Source organism: Manis javanica, chromosome 16 (genome assembly GCF_040802235.1).
Source record: "Manis javanica isolate MJ-LG chromosome 16, MJ_LKY, whole genome shotgun sequence".
Lineage (NCBI taxonomy): Eukaryota > Metazoa > Chordata > Mammalia > Pholidota > Manidae > Manis > Manis javanica.
In genome coordinates, this window is record NC_133171.1 from 21,263,267 (window position 1) to 21,279,478 (window position 16,212).

Here is a 16,212-nt window from a genome sequence, read left to right on the forward strand (position 1 = left end):
TCCTTGTTTCAGAGCTCTCTAGTTGACTTAGCTAACCATTTGGCTGCTTGTTTTTGCCTTCCCTTGCTTTAGTTCCACTCGTATGTTTTAAATCCACCAGTATAAGGAGTGAACCCATGAAACCCTAGGCTGCCCACCCTCGACCTCAATGAAAGCCCCAGGTGCTGGCACTTGCCACAGCCTTGCTGTATGGCCTTATATGGGTCATGCACCCTCCAGGACTTGTGAATAATAGACCTGTATTTTGAAGTTTCATGATGGTTACTGTGAGGGTGCTTTGCAATCACAAGAACCACAAGGGGCCAGTCCAGCCCTAACACTGGTTCTGAAAGCAGAAATGGCTCTGGGGAGTCTGCTGTGGCCCAGGTGACACCCTCAGACATTTCTATTGCTGTTGATATTCTGAGGTCCTAAGAGCACAACAATGGATGACAAAGTATCTTCACAAACTGCACATTGCAAGTGGGTGGGGACACATCACTGACAACTGGAGAGCGCCAGCACCTTCCTGAGAAGATGCAGAGGGAAGCAAGAGGCCATCTGATGGGCCTGGTAACAGAGAACCCCAAACAGCCCACAGGTGTTCATGGAATACTGGGCGGCCACTTGGAAGAGCAGGTGTAACTGCCGCCGCAACAGCAGCGAGGGCAAGCAAGCGGGCACTAAGTGTAGGGAGGGTGCCACGGTCCCGGGGCCCAGTGGGATAAGGGCGAAGGTCCAGATAAACGTGGGGGGAGGGAACGGCCAGGGACTCTCAGAAAACAAGAAACCAAAAGATGACTCTGTCAAGTCAGAGAAACTATCTCTATCCAGGCCACCTTCTAGAAGTTTATGAAAACTAATTTAATACATACATAAATTCTCAAAAAAACACCTCAGTCAAATCCCATACATTATTAAAAGAAAAAACAAGAAGAGCAGAAAAGCATCCTCACAGACCACAAAAGCATACCAGAAAGACATGCCCATAAAAGAGACCAAAACGGTCAACTTACTATGAGATAAAAAATGATAATAGAATTGTACTAATAGACAAAAGAACAACATGAATTGGAATTAGAACAATATGGAAATGACGTGAAGCAACACACTGAAGAATCAGATGTAAAAGAAAAAGATCATTTCTGAAATAAAGAAGTAAACTAGAAGGAATATAAGAATGAATAAACATAGCAGTTAATACCTTAAGAAAAATGGGTGAAAAAAAGGCATTTTTAGAGATTAGGGAAAAGATGAAAAGAATACAAGAGAAAGTGACAAAAAATATCAACACATGGACAGTGATGATGTAGAGCAGAGAGAGACAAGCATCCTGATCAATTCTCCAAAAAGACAAGATATAAACAGTATAGAAAGAACAGGAAAGATTCCATCTTTAAAGCTAAGATTCCATTTTAAAAACCAGGAAGTTTGGAAGTAAGATTCCTAAAATACTCCTTAGCAAACAGACAATAACTCAACCCCCTCTGGGGGCAGGGCTGGTGGCCCTGATCGATGTCTTCCCAGAGGGCAGCACTATCCTGGAGAGGAACCGACCAATTTCTTGTGTTAATTTTGCACAATTACCTGGAGGACTGATAATAGAAAAGAGACATAATAATGTCTATCAGCAGAGATAAGCATTTGTAAGTCTATACTCCCTGGCCCTTTGTCACATTCCTGAAAAAATCCTTAAAAGACAGAACCCCAGCTTTTGGGTGTGCCTCCTGAGGATGCCCACACTTTTCCTTTCTTTAAGTGAGTACCTTTAAATGAAGCCTTCTCACTGCTCAACTTACTGCAGTTCTGTCTTTTTGCTATTTCATTCTATTTCCAAGTCTGCAAGTGGGGAGGGGATGCTGAGAGCTGATTTGGGCCTCCGAGTTCCCTTTGTCTGAGTGACCCTGGGCAGCCGGCTTCCTCTCCCTCTCTCCGCACCTCTGCATTTTCCTGTTCTCAGCCACCTGCAAGGCCACTGACATTCATTCCTAGTCTTGCAATAATGAATTCCTTCCTTACCTACTGTAACTCCGGCAGAAGAAATCCCAGGGCAAAATACTTCTAAAACCGAAATCAGTAAAAAGGGAGAAATAAAGTTTGAAACCCGTTTATTGCTTACAAACTACAGTCCAGGGCCGTTTCTCTCTCCTGCTCCGACAGAAGCAAGCAAGACCTCCCCACAACCTCTCAGGTTCAGATAAGCGCTCAGTCGCCCAGGTAATTGATATGGAGATAAACTACTTCACTCCACTCCTGAGGAATGACTGTTTATATAGAGATGAACTAAAGCCACGCGAGAGATTCTGGAATATTACAATTTTATCCACACCTACACTCTTCCAACCTGCTCAAGAATTCTTTCTCATTCAGAATCAAGAGCCCTCCCCTATCCAGGTTGAGGCTTCACCTGGTGCGCAGAGAAAGACCTCCCCAAATGCAGCTGCCTGGCAATAGTAAGAGTCTCCGAATAAATAAAATAAATCAAGTGTAAAGAACAAATCCTGAAAATTTTAAGAGATTAAAAAGAAAAAAAAACCTGGACATACATATTGAGAGAGCACTCCTAGAGTACTGACCAAAAGCAACCATCACAAAGACACAGTCTTGTGATATTACCAGTCTTAAAAGAGGAGAAAAAAACCACATTGCATTGTAAGTGGACTTACAAAGGCAAGAATCTTAGATTTTCATCAGACTTTTCAAGGGTAATACTTTATATCAGAATAAAATGGAGAATACATTTGTAAGTCCAGGGAAAAGAAATCCCGGGGCAAAAAAATCTCTAAAAACCGGAATCAGTCAAAGGGGAAAATAAAGTTTAAAACCCGTTTATTGCTTACAAACTGCAGTCAGGGACGTCTCTCTCTCCTGCTCCAGAAAGAAGCAAGCAAGACCCTCCCCTTAACTTCTCAGGTTCAGATAAACCCTAGGTTACCCAGGTATGTAACCACTGACACAGAGACGAACTTTTCCCACCCTTGAGTATATGCAAAGGCACTAAAGCCAGGGGAGATATTCTGGAAATATTACAATTTTACCCACAGGCCACCGATACAGAAATCTCGCCTTAGAATCTACTCATTCTTCCTCTTCTGCAATGGTCCCTGGGCAAGAAAACTGGAGTATTGTTACCAGAATAATGACAGAACAATAGCAATAAAATCATGATAAACTCCAGTTAGGATTCAGCTACGTTCAAAATCTTATGCAGATTAAGTCCATAGCCCGTCCATTCCCCAGGCAGGCAGGAGCCGAGGGTTCAGAGCAATCATCACACCACAGCTGCACCCAGGGCGCACATTAAGGCCACAAGGACTGTAGGAGAAAACCTTAAGGGCAATAAGATACATGTTTTAAAGACACCAGCATAGGCAAATCTTGTCCATCAGGTAGGACCCATGCAAGAGAGTGGCCTCGTGATAAAACAGTGGCAGGAATGGGATCTCGTCCTGGTCTAGTGACCAGACTTTCACCCCCCTCCCTGTGGGAGTTACAGATGGGTCAACATATGGGGCTATGGGAGGTACATGCACTGGCCATAAAGATAAAACAAAACTTCCCCACAAGATGCTCTTACCTCCTGGACGTTTTGGGTACACTACCCTGATCCTTGGGGCCACTCAGGTGTTGTTCCAGGAATATACATGAAGCCAGCTTCCAGGACTTTCCCCCAAGGTGCCAGAAGGGCCGGCCATCACTGGTCCATGTGTTGAAATGTCCAGGGCCAGGTCCATTCAGCAGTGTCTCCAGGCCTTAATGCAGTAGGGCGGGCAGCACGGTGTTGCTCTGTTGCCGTATCCTGGCTTCAGTAGCTCCTCTTTGGTTTGGACGCACAGTTGTATAGGGGAGGCGGCAAGGTGTGTGAGCACATCCACGGGGCTCGGAGCTCCTTCACGGGGCCTCTCATCCAAACGCCACAGCACTGTCCATAGGCGAACTGACCAACCCTATAGACTATTGGTGTCCGGATTCAGGCCAGATGTCAACAAACTATTGTACCTCTCTATAATGCCTGCCCTGGTAGGATTATAGGTACATGAAATATCCACTTTATTCCTAATTGCTGCACCCATTCTTGTAACGCATGTCCAGTAAAGTGGGTGCCTTGATCGCTCTCAATCACCTGTGGCCGGCCATAGGCTGCAAGGAGATGTTTCAGGCCCCTCTCGGTGGTTTGCTGATCTGCACGATGTACAGGAAAAGTAACCAGTAGTCCAGTAGCCGTGTCCACACAAGTCATGGCATACCGATATCCTTCTGATATGGGCAGAGGCCCAATACAGTCTATTTGCCACCTGACAAGGGGTATTGGCCCGCTTACTATTGTCCCATGTTGCTGTGAGACTCGGTGTAAGTCCCTCTTAGAGCACAGAAGGCACTCCTTCCAGGCTCTGCTGACTTCAAAGGTCAATGGCAAGCCCCACCTACAGGCTACAGCCCACATTGTCTTCTGCCCCACGTGCAACAAATGCTGGTGAAGCCATTGGGCCACATCAGAGGCAGACTTTCCTTCCAGCCAGTGCACCAGGGCCAATGTGTCTGCTTCATTATTGCCTGGGGATGCCAAAGGCAAATGGCCAGTCACATGATACACAGTAACAGTCTTAGTCTGACCAGAGACCCATAGGTCTTGCCACAACTCTTGCCCCCAAAGGGGCTGGTGACCAACCATCCAGTTGGCATGGTACCATGTTGGTAGCCACAGGGTCAAGCCCTGATAGATGGCCCAGCTGTCAGTGCAGACAACTATGGGGGAAGGCTCCTGGGTGATCACTGCCTGCAACTCAGCCCATTGGCTGCTCTTCCCCTCTCCATCCTCCATCCATATTGTCTCAGTCTTAGGATGGAGAGCCACAGCCTTCCACTTTGGGGGCTGCCCACAACTGGAGCCATGTGTACCAAGCATCTTCAGGTATATAGAGCCTTTTTCCTCCTGATAAGGAGTCTAGGCTACCAAAGGCTGAAAAGCAAGTTCTTCCTGCTTTCCACTGGTATATGTCACAGGCCCCAATAAGCATTGGAGTTCTCCACTTAAGGGGCTAGTAGAGAGGGTGCTGCACTGCTGTAAATATGCGCCCCATTTGGCCAGTGTAGGTGTCTGTGCCATGCCACTCCGTGGCCTTTGTGTCCAGTCTCACACCCACCACGTGGTGGGATAGGTGGTTATTACCTTGGTCAGAGCTGTTCCAGCAATGGGCTCCATAGCCAGCAAGGCATGGTATACAGCAGCCAGTTGCTTCTCTATCAAGGTGTATTGGACCTCTGCTCCTTTCCAGAGTTGTGACCAGAACTCAATAGGTTAGTGTGTCTGTTCAAGCAGCTGCCAAAAGACCCCATCCGTAACCATCTTTGGTTACATGAACATCAAATTCACAAGGCCTTGATGAGTCCATTACATTCAAGTCCTGTACGTCCCTGACTGCCAGCTTGGCAGCAGTAATAGCAGCCACACATGTGTCATCCCAGTCCCACATGATGCCCTTTTATATCAACCAGTATAAGGGCTTCAGAATTTGTGCCAAGTGTGGGACAAACACTCTCCAGTAGCCCATAAGACCCCAAAAGTCTTATAATACTGCCACAGTGGTAGGGGTGGGGAAAGCCTGGACCTTGTCTGTGACTGCTTCAGGAACAACTTTAGTTTTACCCAACCAGACAACCCCTAAGAATTTCACAGACAAACCAGGTTCCTGAACCTTGGTGCTGTTCACAGCCCATCCCTTTTTTTTAGATGTTGCAGCAGCCTAGGAACTGCTCCTTCTGAAGCTGAAAGAGAATCAGACGCGAGTATATCATCATCAATGTAGTGATACAACCACACTGTTCACGGTTTCTTGCATGTGGCCAAGGCCTGGGCTACAAGCACAAGAGATGGTGGGACTGTGGAGATATCCCTGTGGGAGGACACTGAATGTCCACTGCCGGCCTTCCCACCCGAAGGCAAACTGTTCCTGGCTTTCCTGTGCTATGTCAATAGAGAAGAAAGCATTAGCAAGGTCTACTACATAATGATACGTTCCCAGCTCGTGGCTGAGGGTGTCAAGAATGTCTGCTATAGAGGGGACAGCAGCAGGCCAAGGGCGTGTGACTTTATTCAACTCTTTGTAGGCCAGTCATATGCCAGGAGCTGTCTGGCTTTTTCACTGGCCACACTAGGGAATTAAAAGGGCTATGAGTGGGCTTTATGATGCCCACTCTCTCCAACTCCTCTAGAGTTTCTCCAATTTCCTTGTGCCCCCCAGGCAATTTATACTGCTTAGTATTCGTCACCTGCCGAGGTACAACAGAGCTACAGGTGGGTGCTTAGCATGTCCCCTCAGAACTGCCTTTACCACACGTACCCTCAGTCTGAACTCACCTGCAGTGGTCTGTAAGCACAGGCCCTGCAGCATATCTACCCCCAGAATATATTCAGGGATCAGAGAAATGTACACAGTGTACTCCTTTGGGGGTAAACACCCTATACCCAATGAGATCTGGGCTTTCTTCACTCTAATTATCTTACCTCCATAGCATCTATCACAGCAGGGGTCCCAGGAAAACACTCAGGGTTGCCATGAATCAAAGAACACTCAGCTCCTGTGCCCACAAGCGCCAGGACACATTGTACATTCACAGAGGACCAACGAACTGCTAATTGTACATGTGGTCTCTGGTCCCCACCATGTCCCCCAAGGTGGGGACTTTGACCCCCCCTCAGTTGAACTGCGATGCCCAATCATCCTCCTGTGGGAGTGAGGGCTCAGGCGAATCCTGAGTACTGTTTCCCATGAAGTTTTGCAGGGACACAGGCCGGGCATGAGGCCTTGACTCTGGTTTCTGTGTCCCAGACCTCAGGGCCTCAAACTGCTGCCCTGGCTTTAACTGGTGCCACCGTTCTGACAACATTCTATTGGGATGCCCATCGAGTTTTTCTCTCACTAACCAGACCTTTATCAAATCAACCCACACCTGGGTCCTAGAGACCTTCACGGGGCCTTCTGCACTTCTTTCAGTCGTGGTCCGTACTTCCCTCTGAGCCCTTATTGTTTCAACCTCCCCCAGATCTGCTAAAGTACCAGTAGCCTCACTTATGGGGTGCCCTAGGTGGGGGATAAGAGTATTCACTAGAGACCCAAAGAGATGTGGGAGCTGTGTGCAGCACCAGGTTTCTCATTCCTATCGTGAACACCTCATCAGGGCCCTGGGGGTCCATTGTTTTTTTATTTTGGTATCATTAATCTACAATTACATGAAGGACATTATGTTTACTAGGCTCCCCCCTTCACCAAGTCCCCCCCACATCCCCGTTCACAGTCACTGTCCATCATCATAGTAAGATGCTGTAAAATGACTACTTGTCACCAAGTTCACAGTCACCGTCCATCAGCGTAGTAAGATGCTGTAGAATCACTACTTGTCTTCTCTGTGTTGCACAGCCCTCCCCATTCCCCCACCAACAACTATACATGCTAATCGTAAGGCCCCCTTTCTTTTCTTCCCGCCCTTATCCCTCCCTTCCCACCCGTCCTCCCCAGTCCCTTTCCCTTTGGTAACTATTAGTCCAGTCTTGGGTTCTGTGCCTCTGCTGCTGTTTTGTTTTCAGTTTTCTTTTGTTCTTATACTCCACATATGAGTGGGATCATTTGGTACTTGTCTCTTTCTCTGCCTGGCTTATTTCACTGAGCATAATACCCTCTAGCTCCATCCATGTTGTTGCGAATGGTAGGATCTGTTTTTTTCTTAGGGCTGTGTAATATTCCATTGTGTATATGTACCACATCATCTTTATCCAATCATCTACTGATGGACATTTAGGTTGCTTCCATATCTTGGCTCTTGTAAATAGTGTAGCGATAAACATAGGGGTGCATCTGTCTTTTTCAAACTGGAGTGCTGCATTCTTAGGGTAAATTCCTAGAAGTGGAATTCCTGGGTCAAATGGTATTTCTATTTTGAGCCTTTTGAGGAACCTCCATACTGCTTTCCATAATGGTTGAACTAATTTACATTCCCACCAGCAGTGTAGGAGGGTTCCCCTTTCTCCACAATCTCGCCAACATTTGCTGTTGTTTGTCTTTTGGATGGTAGCCATCCTTACTGGTGTGAGATGATATCTCATTGTGATTTTAATTTGCATTTCTCTGATGACAAGCGATGTGGAGCATCTTTTCATGTGTCTATTGGTCATCTGAATTTCTTCTTTAGAGAACTGTCTATTCAGGTCCTCTGCCCATTTTTTAATTGGATTATTTGCTTTTTGTTTGTTGAGATGCATCAGCTCTTTATATAATTTGGATGTCAACCCCTTATTGGATGTCATTTATGAATATATTCTCCCATACTGTAGGATATCTTTTTGTTCTATTGATGGTGTCCTTTGCTGTACAGAAGCTTTTCAGCTTGATATAGTCCCATTTGTTCATATTTGCATTTGTTTCCCTTGCCCGGGGAGATATGTTCAAGAAGAGGTCACTCATGTTTATGTCTAAGAGATTTTTGCCTATGTTTTTTTCTAAGAGTTTTATGGTTTCACGACTTACATTCAAGTCTTTGATCCATTTCGAACTTACTTTTGTGTGTGGGGTTAGACAGTGATCCAGTTTCATTCTCTTACATGTAGCTGTCCAGTTTTGCCAGAACCATCTGTTGAAGAGACTGTATTTTCCCCATTGTATGTCCATGGTCCCTTTATCGAATATTAGTTGACCATATATGTTTGGGTTAATGTTTGGAGTCTCTATTCTGTTCCATTGGTCTGTGGCTCTGTTCTTGTGCCTGGGGGTCCATTTTATAGATGATATTTTTCATACCCAATTCCTGTAATACCTGTTGGAGCTCTGCATGTTTTCCAACTACTGGGAAAATATGGTGAATCACCCTGATTAGGTCAAACTACTCTGATGGCAGCTGTCAGCCATTCCAGGGGTTTCTGATTCCCTGAGGTGTGACGGGCATTTTGCAACTGCTGCTGGAGGGAAGGGTGAGTTGTCAGGGAAGCCATTCTACTCATCTCAGTACCTGACATAACAATGTTATCCAGCCCCAAATCCCAGAGACGTAAAAGCCATATAGGCAGAGATTCTGATGGCGTCTGTCTACACTGGACGCTCATGTCCACCAGCTCATCCTGGGCATAGGGGTGGAGCATAGAGTGGTCCACAATCTGGGGAAGGCCCTGTGGTTGTTTCATTTTTATTTTCTTAATTATAGCTGGGCGGGCCTTTAAAACAGGAGAAGATGGTACCTCCAGAGGAAGCCTGGGTAGCAGATCCGCCAATGGCCCCGCCTCCTCCTCCTCTCCTTTGGGCTTCTTCACCACCGGCTCCTGCTCCACCATCTCCGGGCTGAAGGCACTACTCTTTCCTCCCCCTGCCCCATGGCCTCTTGCGATGCAGCTTTTCCTGTAGACTTCCCCCTCATTGCTGCAAAGGCATCTTCTAGGAGGGTGACCTGCCTTTTCAGTAACTGTCTCTCTTCTTTAACAGCATCCCATAGGTTATCGCCCAGCTCCTCCAAGTGATGCTGAGGTGTGTCTCTCTCCTGCATAAGTCACTCTCTCTCCTGTATAACATTTTCCAACATCTTGATGAAAAGAGACCTACAATGCCAGCCGCCACACGGGTCTCCTAAGGTCCCCTAAGGTCTCCAAGCAGTTTTCCAACTCAGAGAGGGCTAATTCTGCAGCTTCCAGTGTTTCCACCCTTCCCCAGTTCTGGGGAAGGCCCCACCTGTCTAAGAGGTACTTTTCCCTAGAGTAATTCCCCACTAGGGGTTCCCAAATTGGAAACCCCACAGCTGTGGGGATAATAACAGGTGAAGCTGCACCCCCTGCCACTGCATCCACTGGGGCCTCCCCACCATCCACAGGGGCGGTTCCGGGCATCTCCCCATCATCTCTAGGGGCGGACCTCCCAAAGGTCGCACCCATTATGACAGATTTCGGGTTTCAGAGGAATCCTGCCGACTAAAGCCAGATGTAAGTCCAGGGAAAGGAAATCCCGGGGCAAAATACCTCTAAAAATTGAAATTGGTCAAAGGAAGAAATATAATTTAAAACCCATTCATTGCTTACAAACAGCAGTCTGGGCGTCCATCTCTCTCTCCTGTTCCCACAGAAGCAAGCAAGGGAGCCTCTCCCCCTAACGTCTCAGGTTCAGGTAAGCCCTTGGTTGCACAGGTAATTCCCATTGATATGGAGATGAACTTCTCTCCATCCCTGAGGATATGCAAATGCACTAAAGCCAGGCAAGATATTCTGGAAATATTACAATTTTACCCACACATTTAAGACAATCCAGTAAAAAAAGTGAACCAAAGATTTTCTGTCCATCCAGTAGCACCGATTTACAAAAGCTCAACAGGCACAAGCTATTGTGAACATTTAAGGAGGATGTTTGTTCCATGAGCCCTTCCTGAAGAATCTACTGGGAACAAGGTTCATACGACCAAGGTGACTGTAAAAAACACAGAGCTGCTTATTGTGCTAAACCTAAGTGAGGATTGGCGGGAGAAAGAATAGCACAGAATAGTTATATCCCTGAGGATGCAGAGATGGTATAACTTATTTTAAATGGGGGAAATTGTCACACACACGAGGAGCTGATGGAGGCATGAGAACTAAGTGTCAAGTGGGATCCTGGAACAGGAAAAGGGCATTCATTCGGCAAAAACCCATCAAATCTGAGTAAGATACGGGCTTTAATTAGTAATGATGTATTACCTTACCATACTAGGATAAGATGCTACTAAAGGGGAAACTGAGTGTGGGATATGTAGGCAATCCCTGTATTATCTCTTCGATTTTTCTGTAAATGGAAAGCTATTCTAAAATTTAAAGGATGAACAATAAAAATGAGGAGATGGGGGATAGAAAATACAAAAAAATTCAACTGTTTTCAGTAGGCATGTTGGTGCTGATGGTATTATTAGGATTAGTATCATAAGCTGTTGTGTGTTTTATTAGGGGAAAGCAAATGAGTAACTATGAGATATTCTAATTCAGTTATTCCGAGTCCTGGGGACCCAGGAAAGGAGGAGATGCAGGTAACACTTACAAGAGGTGCAGTTAAAAATCTGTAGTACTAATTTGAATTGGAAATTTCTGTATGAATTTATGCAGCATTTTAGTGTGTGTGTGCACCTGTCTATCTGTTTCCTAGCCCAGCCCACTGAAAAGGTCTAGAAACAACGACCAACAGTGGCAATGAACATCCCCAGTGCCTCAAGTTAAAATATTTCCTGCCAAAGAAAACAAGGACTTTCTGCAGAACTGTTTATTCCAGGTCTGCGGCAGGAACTACATATATAATAAGCCTGAAGTACCTTGTCACACTAGGCTGTAAGGATGCTCTCAAAGACTATTACAGTGATGTGAAAATAAAGGCTCAAGAGCCAACTTGAAAAAGCTGCCATTTGCCCAAAATGGAGCAATTTGAGCTTCATTAAACAAAATAACTGCAACAGACTGAAACTCATCAAATATGTTAAAATCTATTTGCACATAATAATACTTAAAAAAACTAACTGGTAACGTTCAGCAGATGATAGAACTGATTTACTAGTTTGAAAAACTGGTAAATAAAAAGAAAGAATCAAGCACTTATGCTGCCTTTCCTATATGAATGTATCACTGGGGAACCAAATAGTAGATGATTATTGGAAGTCTAGTGAATAGAGGACAAAGAAATGAAAGAATTCAAATATAACCATTTTGCAACTCCTACAGAATTAACAGACTAAGCAGCATTGAGCAACAATGGCTGTTAACATTATGAAAATGGAAATGATCAGATACAGGTGCCTCCTGACAAAAGAACACAGAAGGGAATCACACTCAAGTCCGATGAAGCCTGTGGACGAGGCTGCCAATCTGCAGAAAAGGCAGTGGACAGAGGAGCAAGGGTCTGGCAAATCCCAGACTGTGGGAAGCTACAGTCCCACTGCTTCAAAAGATAATGCAAGAAAAGAAAAGGATGGAGAGGTTAAAAGAGACTTACAACACATTCCAAATTTTAAAAAAGAGTAAGACTGTAGATGCATACTTGGTTGATGAGGCTATTAAAAAACACAATCTGATTACTATAAAAATCAAGATGAGCTGCTTTTGAGGGAGGGACAGAGGCACCAGGTTGAGGCAGGGCACACCAAGTGTGATTCAGGGACAGCTGGCAATTTTATTTCTTAGCAAGGTGGTGTTTACAAGAGTGTTCAACTAATGATTCATTAAGCTATAAATCTGTTTTGCATGGTTTTGTATCTGCTTTACTTTACAATAAAAAAAAATGGAAGAAAAAACACACACTAAATGCAAGTACTTTATGATTATTTTTTAGGTGAAAACAAGGCAAAGCCCAGGCTAAAGAGAGAGCCTAGGAGTTTCTAGGCCTTTACTAAAACCCTTTATTTTCTATAGTCCTAAGAAGCAGCATTTTCCCTTTGAAATAATCTCTCAGTATATACAGGTTTAAAAGAATGTAGTCCTTAACCTTTCCACTCAGTATAGATGTGTTTTCAAACAAATTTCATAAGCAAATGGGGTCTAGCAGCCATAGATTAGTACTGGCTCTAAACATAATTTGTAGGAAATACTCCATTAACTATTATCTTTGCCTCAGGAGTCTAATAAAGAGGGTAATTTACACACATCACACAGATTTAAGAATTATTTCAAGGATAACTTCAAGAAGGCCCATAAAAAAAAACTCTTCCATTCAGTTTTACATTTCTGTATGATTACAATGACCAATTTGCCCCTGAAATTAGTGCCACTGGGTGAAGGAACCTTAAGCATAGGAACTTCTAGTCCCTGGGTCTGGAGCCCCGCCAGGTCCTGACAGTCTAGAAGAGCAAGTGCCATAACTGCCACTGCGGTGAGTGTGGTCAGCCCAGCCTCTTGACAACTATTCAGCAAAAGGCCAGACAGCAGCAGAGAGGCCTATCATAGAGGGTGCGGTTGAGGAAAGGGGTCAGAAGCTGACTGCCAGACTCCTGAGTGGCTCTGGTCGCACCGAAGCTCTCCCTTCCTTTCTTTTCCTGACCACCCCCCACCGCCTCCTACACCCAGGCACTGCTCTGGTTGTGGCATACAACAGGGAACAAAACAGGGCCAAGCCCTTTCCCACAGATCTTACATTCAGTGGGGGCAGTTATCTCCCAAACCAACTGAATAAAATATCTGGCATGTTAGATGGTGACACGTGCTATGGGAAGGAAAATAAAGCAGAGGAAGAGATCAGGTGCACAACAGCTCAAGGCCGTGACTTTTCAAGTCGGGTGGTGGGGAAGCCTCACTGAGAAGGTGATGCTTGGGCAAAGACACTGAGAAGCAAGTCCTGGGCATACCTAGGAAAGAACTTTCCAAACAGAAGGAAAAGCAAGTGTAAAGCTGAGTCGCAAGTGAGCCTGGTATGGTCCAAGAAGCACCAGGGGCCAGAGTGGCCACAGCAGATGAGTAAGGGGCTCTGGACTAACAGATAAGGGGACTGGAGACTGGGGAGGAGGCTTCTTTTGGGGTCTGGAAGTTTGAGCAACATGACAAGCCATTACAGGTTTTAAACAGAAGAATGACAAGATCTGACTTGAATGCAGATTGAACTAGAGAAGGAAGACTTATAAATAAGAGACTCCCTAAATGTGAGAAACGCCCATATTTTGCTATAGCTGTCTACTTAATACAAATGATGGATAGATATTACTTTTAGGAGAGCCTGAAACATACATTGTCCACAGATGTCAGAAAATCCCCCATCCGTTGTTTTTTATAAAAAGAGCAATACCTGATTTTAAATAATTGCTAGTAAATTAAAACACACCACCATCCAGCATGAGATTAAGGTGAAGAAGGAGGCTCCCGAACTGCTTCTTTCTGTCCTGGATAAATATCCCTTTTTGGACTTTGTCAGCTCTGCACAATCACAGGGAGAAAGGCTCACCTCGGCCAGGGCCAGGGCAGAGAAGGGTGTATCTTCGGCAGGTTTCACCACGACGGTGCAGCCAGCTGCTAGGGCAGCTCCCACCTTCCGGGTGATCATGGCACTGGGGAAATTCCACTGGGGTCAGAAGAGCAGAGGAAGTGTGTGAGGGGAAGGATTACCCCGTAGTTCAAAGGAAGGCACGTCAGGGAGTCAGTCAGCAAATTCCACTGCACAACTGACTGGCAAAAGCTATGCTCTGGCTCTCGTGCAGGTGAGCTCTTAGAGCACCTGACACCTGTCAACCTAAGGGACTCAGCAGACAAAGGTTCATAAAGACAGGAAACATTTTCAGAATTTAAAACAGTACAAAATCATTTCACACTGGGGGTCAGCAAACTTTTTTTGTAAAGGGCCAGATAGTAAATATTTTAAGCTCGGAATGTAGTTTCTGTTGTAACCACTCAACTCTGTGATTATAATGCAGAAGCAGATATAGACAGTATGTATAGGAACAGGCATGGCTCTGTCCCAAGAAAACTTTATTTACAAATATGGGCAGCAGGCTGGATTTGGCCTGAAGGCCAGCATTTACTGCCCTTTGGAAGAAAATATTAGCAAATGTGATTTTGAAAAATGGCAAATGATTTATTACTTCCCTCCCTCTTTATATTTATAGGTATCTGCAGACATCTACATATCTATATTAACAGTATTTTATTTTGACAAATACTTGTATAGTGCTTATTCTATGCCAGACCACGTTCAAAGCACTTTTATATTATAATTAATGAAATCCTCATCACAACCCAATGAGCTCAGTATTATTATCCTCATCTGCAGATTTGGGGAAAGTGAGGACAGTTAAGCCAAGGTCACCCATCTAGTAAACTGAACTTTGAGTTAAACCTAGTCAGTATAGTCAGTAAGAGGGTATCCATCTCTATGTGGAGCAGGGAAAGAATAGCCATCTTGAGACCAGCTGGTGGGCACCATGTTTATATGGGACCTAGTGGAAAGAGGCAGGTCCAAGAAAAGCTGGTTACTGTGAGAAAGCTGACCACACCCACAAGTATACTTCAGCACCATCCAGGCACAATATATTTCTTAGCCTTTTCCCCTCCGGAACCTGGCCAGTGCCTGCTGGTAGTGCACAGATACTTTGCGGGTGATGGCAACCATAAAGTCAGCTTGAAATTTTCTCAAAACCATGGCACATTAAAAAATGTGTCATATCTTAAGTCTTTAAAAAAAATGGTAAACCAGATCTTTTCAGATGTGCTAGGCAACATCAAGAAGCTTTTATGCCAGGACAGAAAAGCCTGCTGGGGGTGTGGGTCATCCCACTTCTGCAGCCATTAGAGAACATGCATTCCCACACACCATCCCCAGACCTCACATTATCACAGAGAACCCGGAGAACACACCTCTGCACGCAGCAAAGCAATCAGGAAACCCAGACCAGGGGATAAAAAGCTCACAGGAAGAGCATGCCTCCTCACAAGGAAGAATGACTTGTTTTCCAGTCCCTACTCCATCTCCCTCCCTCAGATCTTGCTGATCCTGCCACATACCGGGGTAATGACTGCAGCTACACCAAGCGGCTGCTTGAGGACCAGAGCCCGCCTTTCTTTTGCCGGAGTATAGATAATGTCTCCGTAGATACGACGGGCTTCCTCTGAAAACCACTCTAGGAAAAGGGCGGAATAGAGAATCTCTCCCTGGGCCTCCTTCAGTGGTTTACCCTGAATTAAATCAGAAAAGGAGACATTCATTACCTTCTAATAACAACAGCAGGACTCTGTGTTTTTAAATTCTTCAAGGCTGCAAGCAGAGTAAAAACTTCTCTCATTACAAAACCCACAGGGTTGTTGAGACATTTCTAGCTTCAGCATGAGTCTTAGAAAGCAGATTACAAATGGTGATGAAAATAAACATGCCATTCTCCATGGTTTACAAATCCCCATTCTTCATGTTTACAAATTAGGGGAACACAACTAAAACTGTATCTTCTAATTCTTTTTCTCCTCCTAATATCTTCTAAATGTGACCACAGTGTCAAGTCATTTATTATAGCTACAGAGAAACTACTGGTACATTTTTAAATGTACAAAAAACAACTTGAAAAAAATCAACCAAAATGGTCACACAGAAAAGCCTGTAATGGTGCAGTGTACATGTAGTTACACTCAAAATCTATTTCTTGTATATTACTGAAGAACAGAACGTACAAATTGTTTTAACAAATATGAGTGCCTGGCACAATAGCTGTTATCGAACCATGAGGCAATTCACAGATCGGGCTACAGAACTGCACTGAAGTTGCCAGCTTCCCCATGCG

The 16,212-nt window shown here is 44.9% G+C and overlaps 1 protein-coding gene across 3 annotated transcripts in view; it reads right to left on the bottom strand.

Moving 5' to 3' along the window:
* Nucleotides 1-16,212, bottom strand: part of ALDH5A1 (aldehyde dehydrogenase 5 family member A1) — a 49,772-nt gene that overhangs the window by 27,595 nt on the left and 5,965 nt on the right. For 2 of the 3 annotated variants that reach the window (XM_073224720.1, XM_036994361.2), the window contains exons 3-4: nucleotides 15,446-15,616; nucleotides 13,893-14,009 (exon numbers count right to left, since the gene is read on the bottom strand). In XM_073224720.1, coding sequence (XP_073080821.1) covers nucleotides 13,893-14,009; nucleotides 15,446-15,616 — 288 coding nt within the window. The remainder of the gene's footprint in view (nucleotides 1-13,892; nucleotides 14,010-15,445; nucleotides 15,617-16,212) is intronic. The other variant, XM_036994360.2, reaches the window with a different exon arrangement.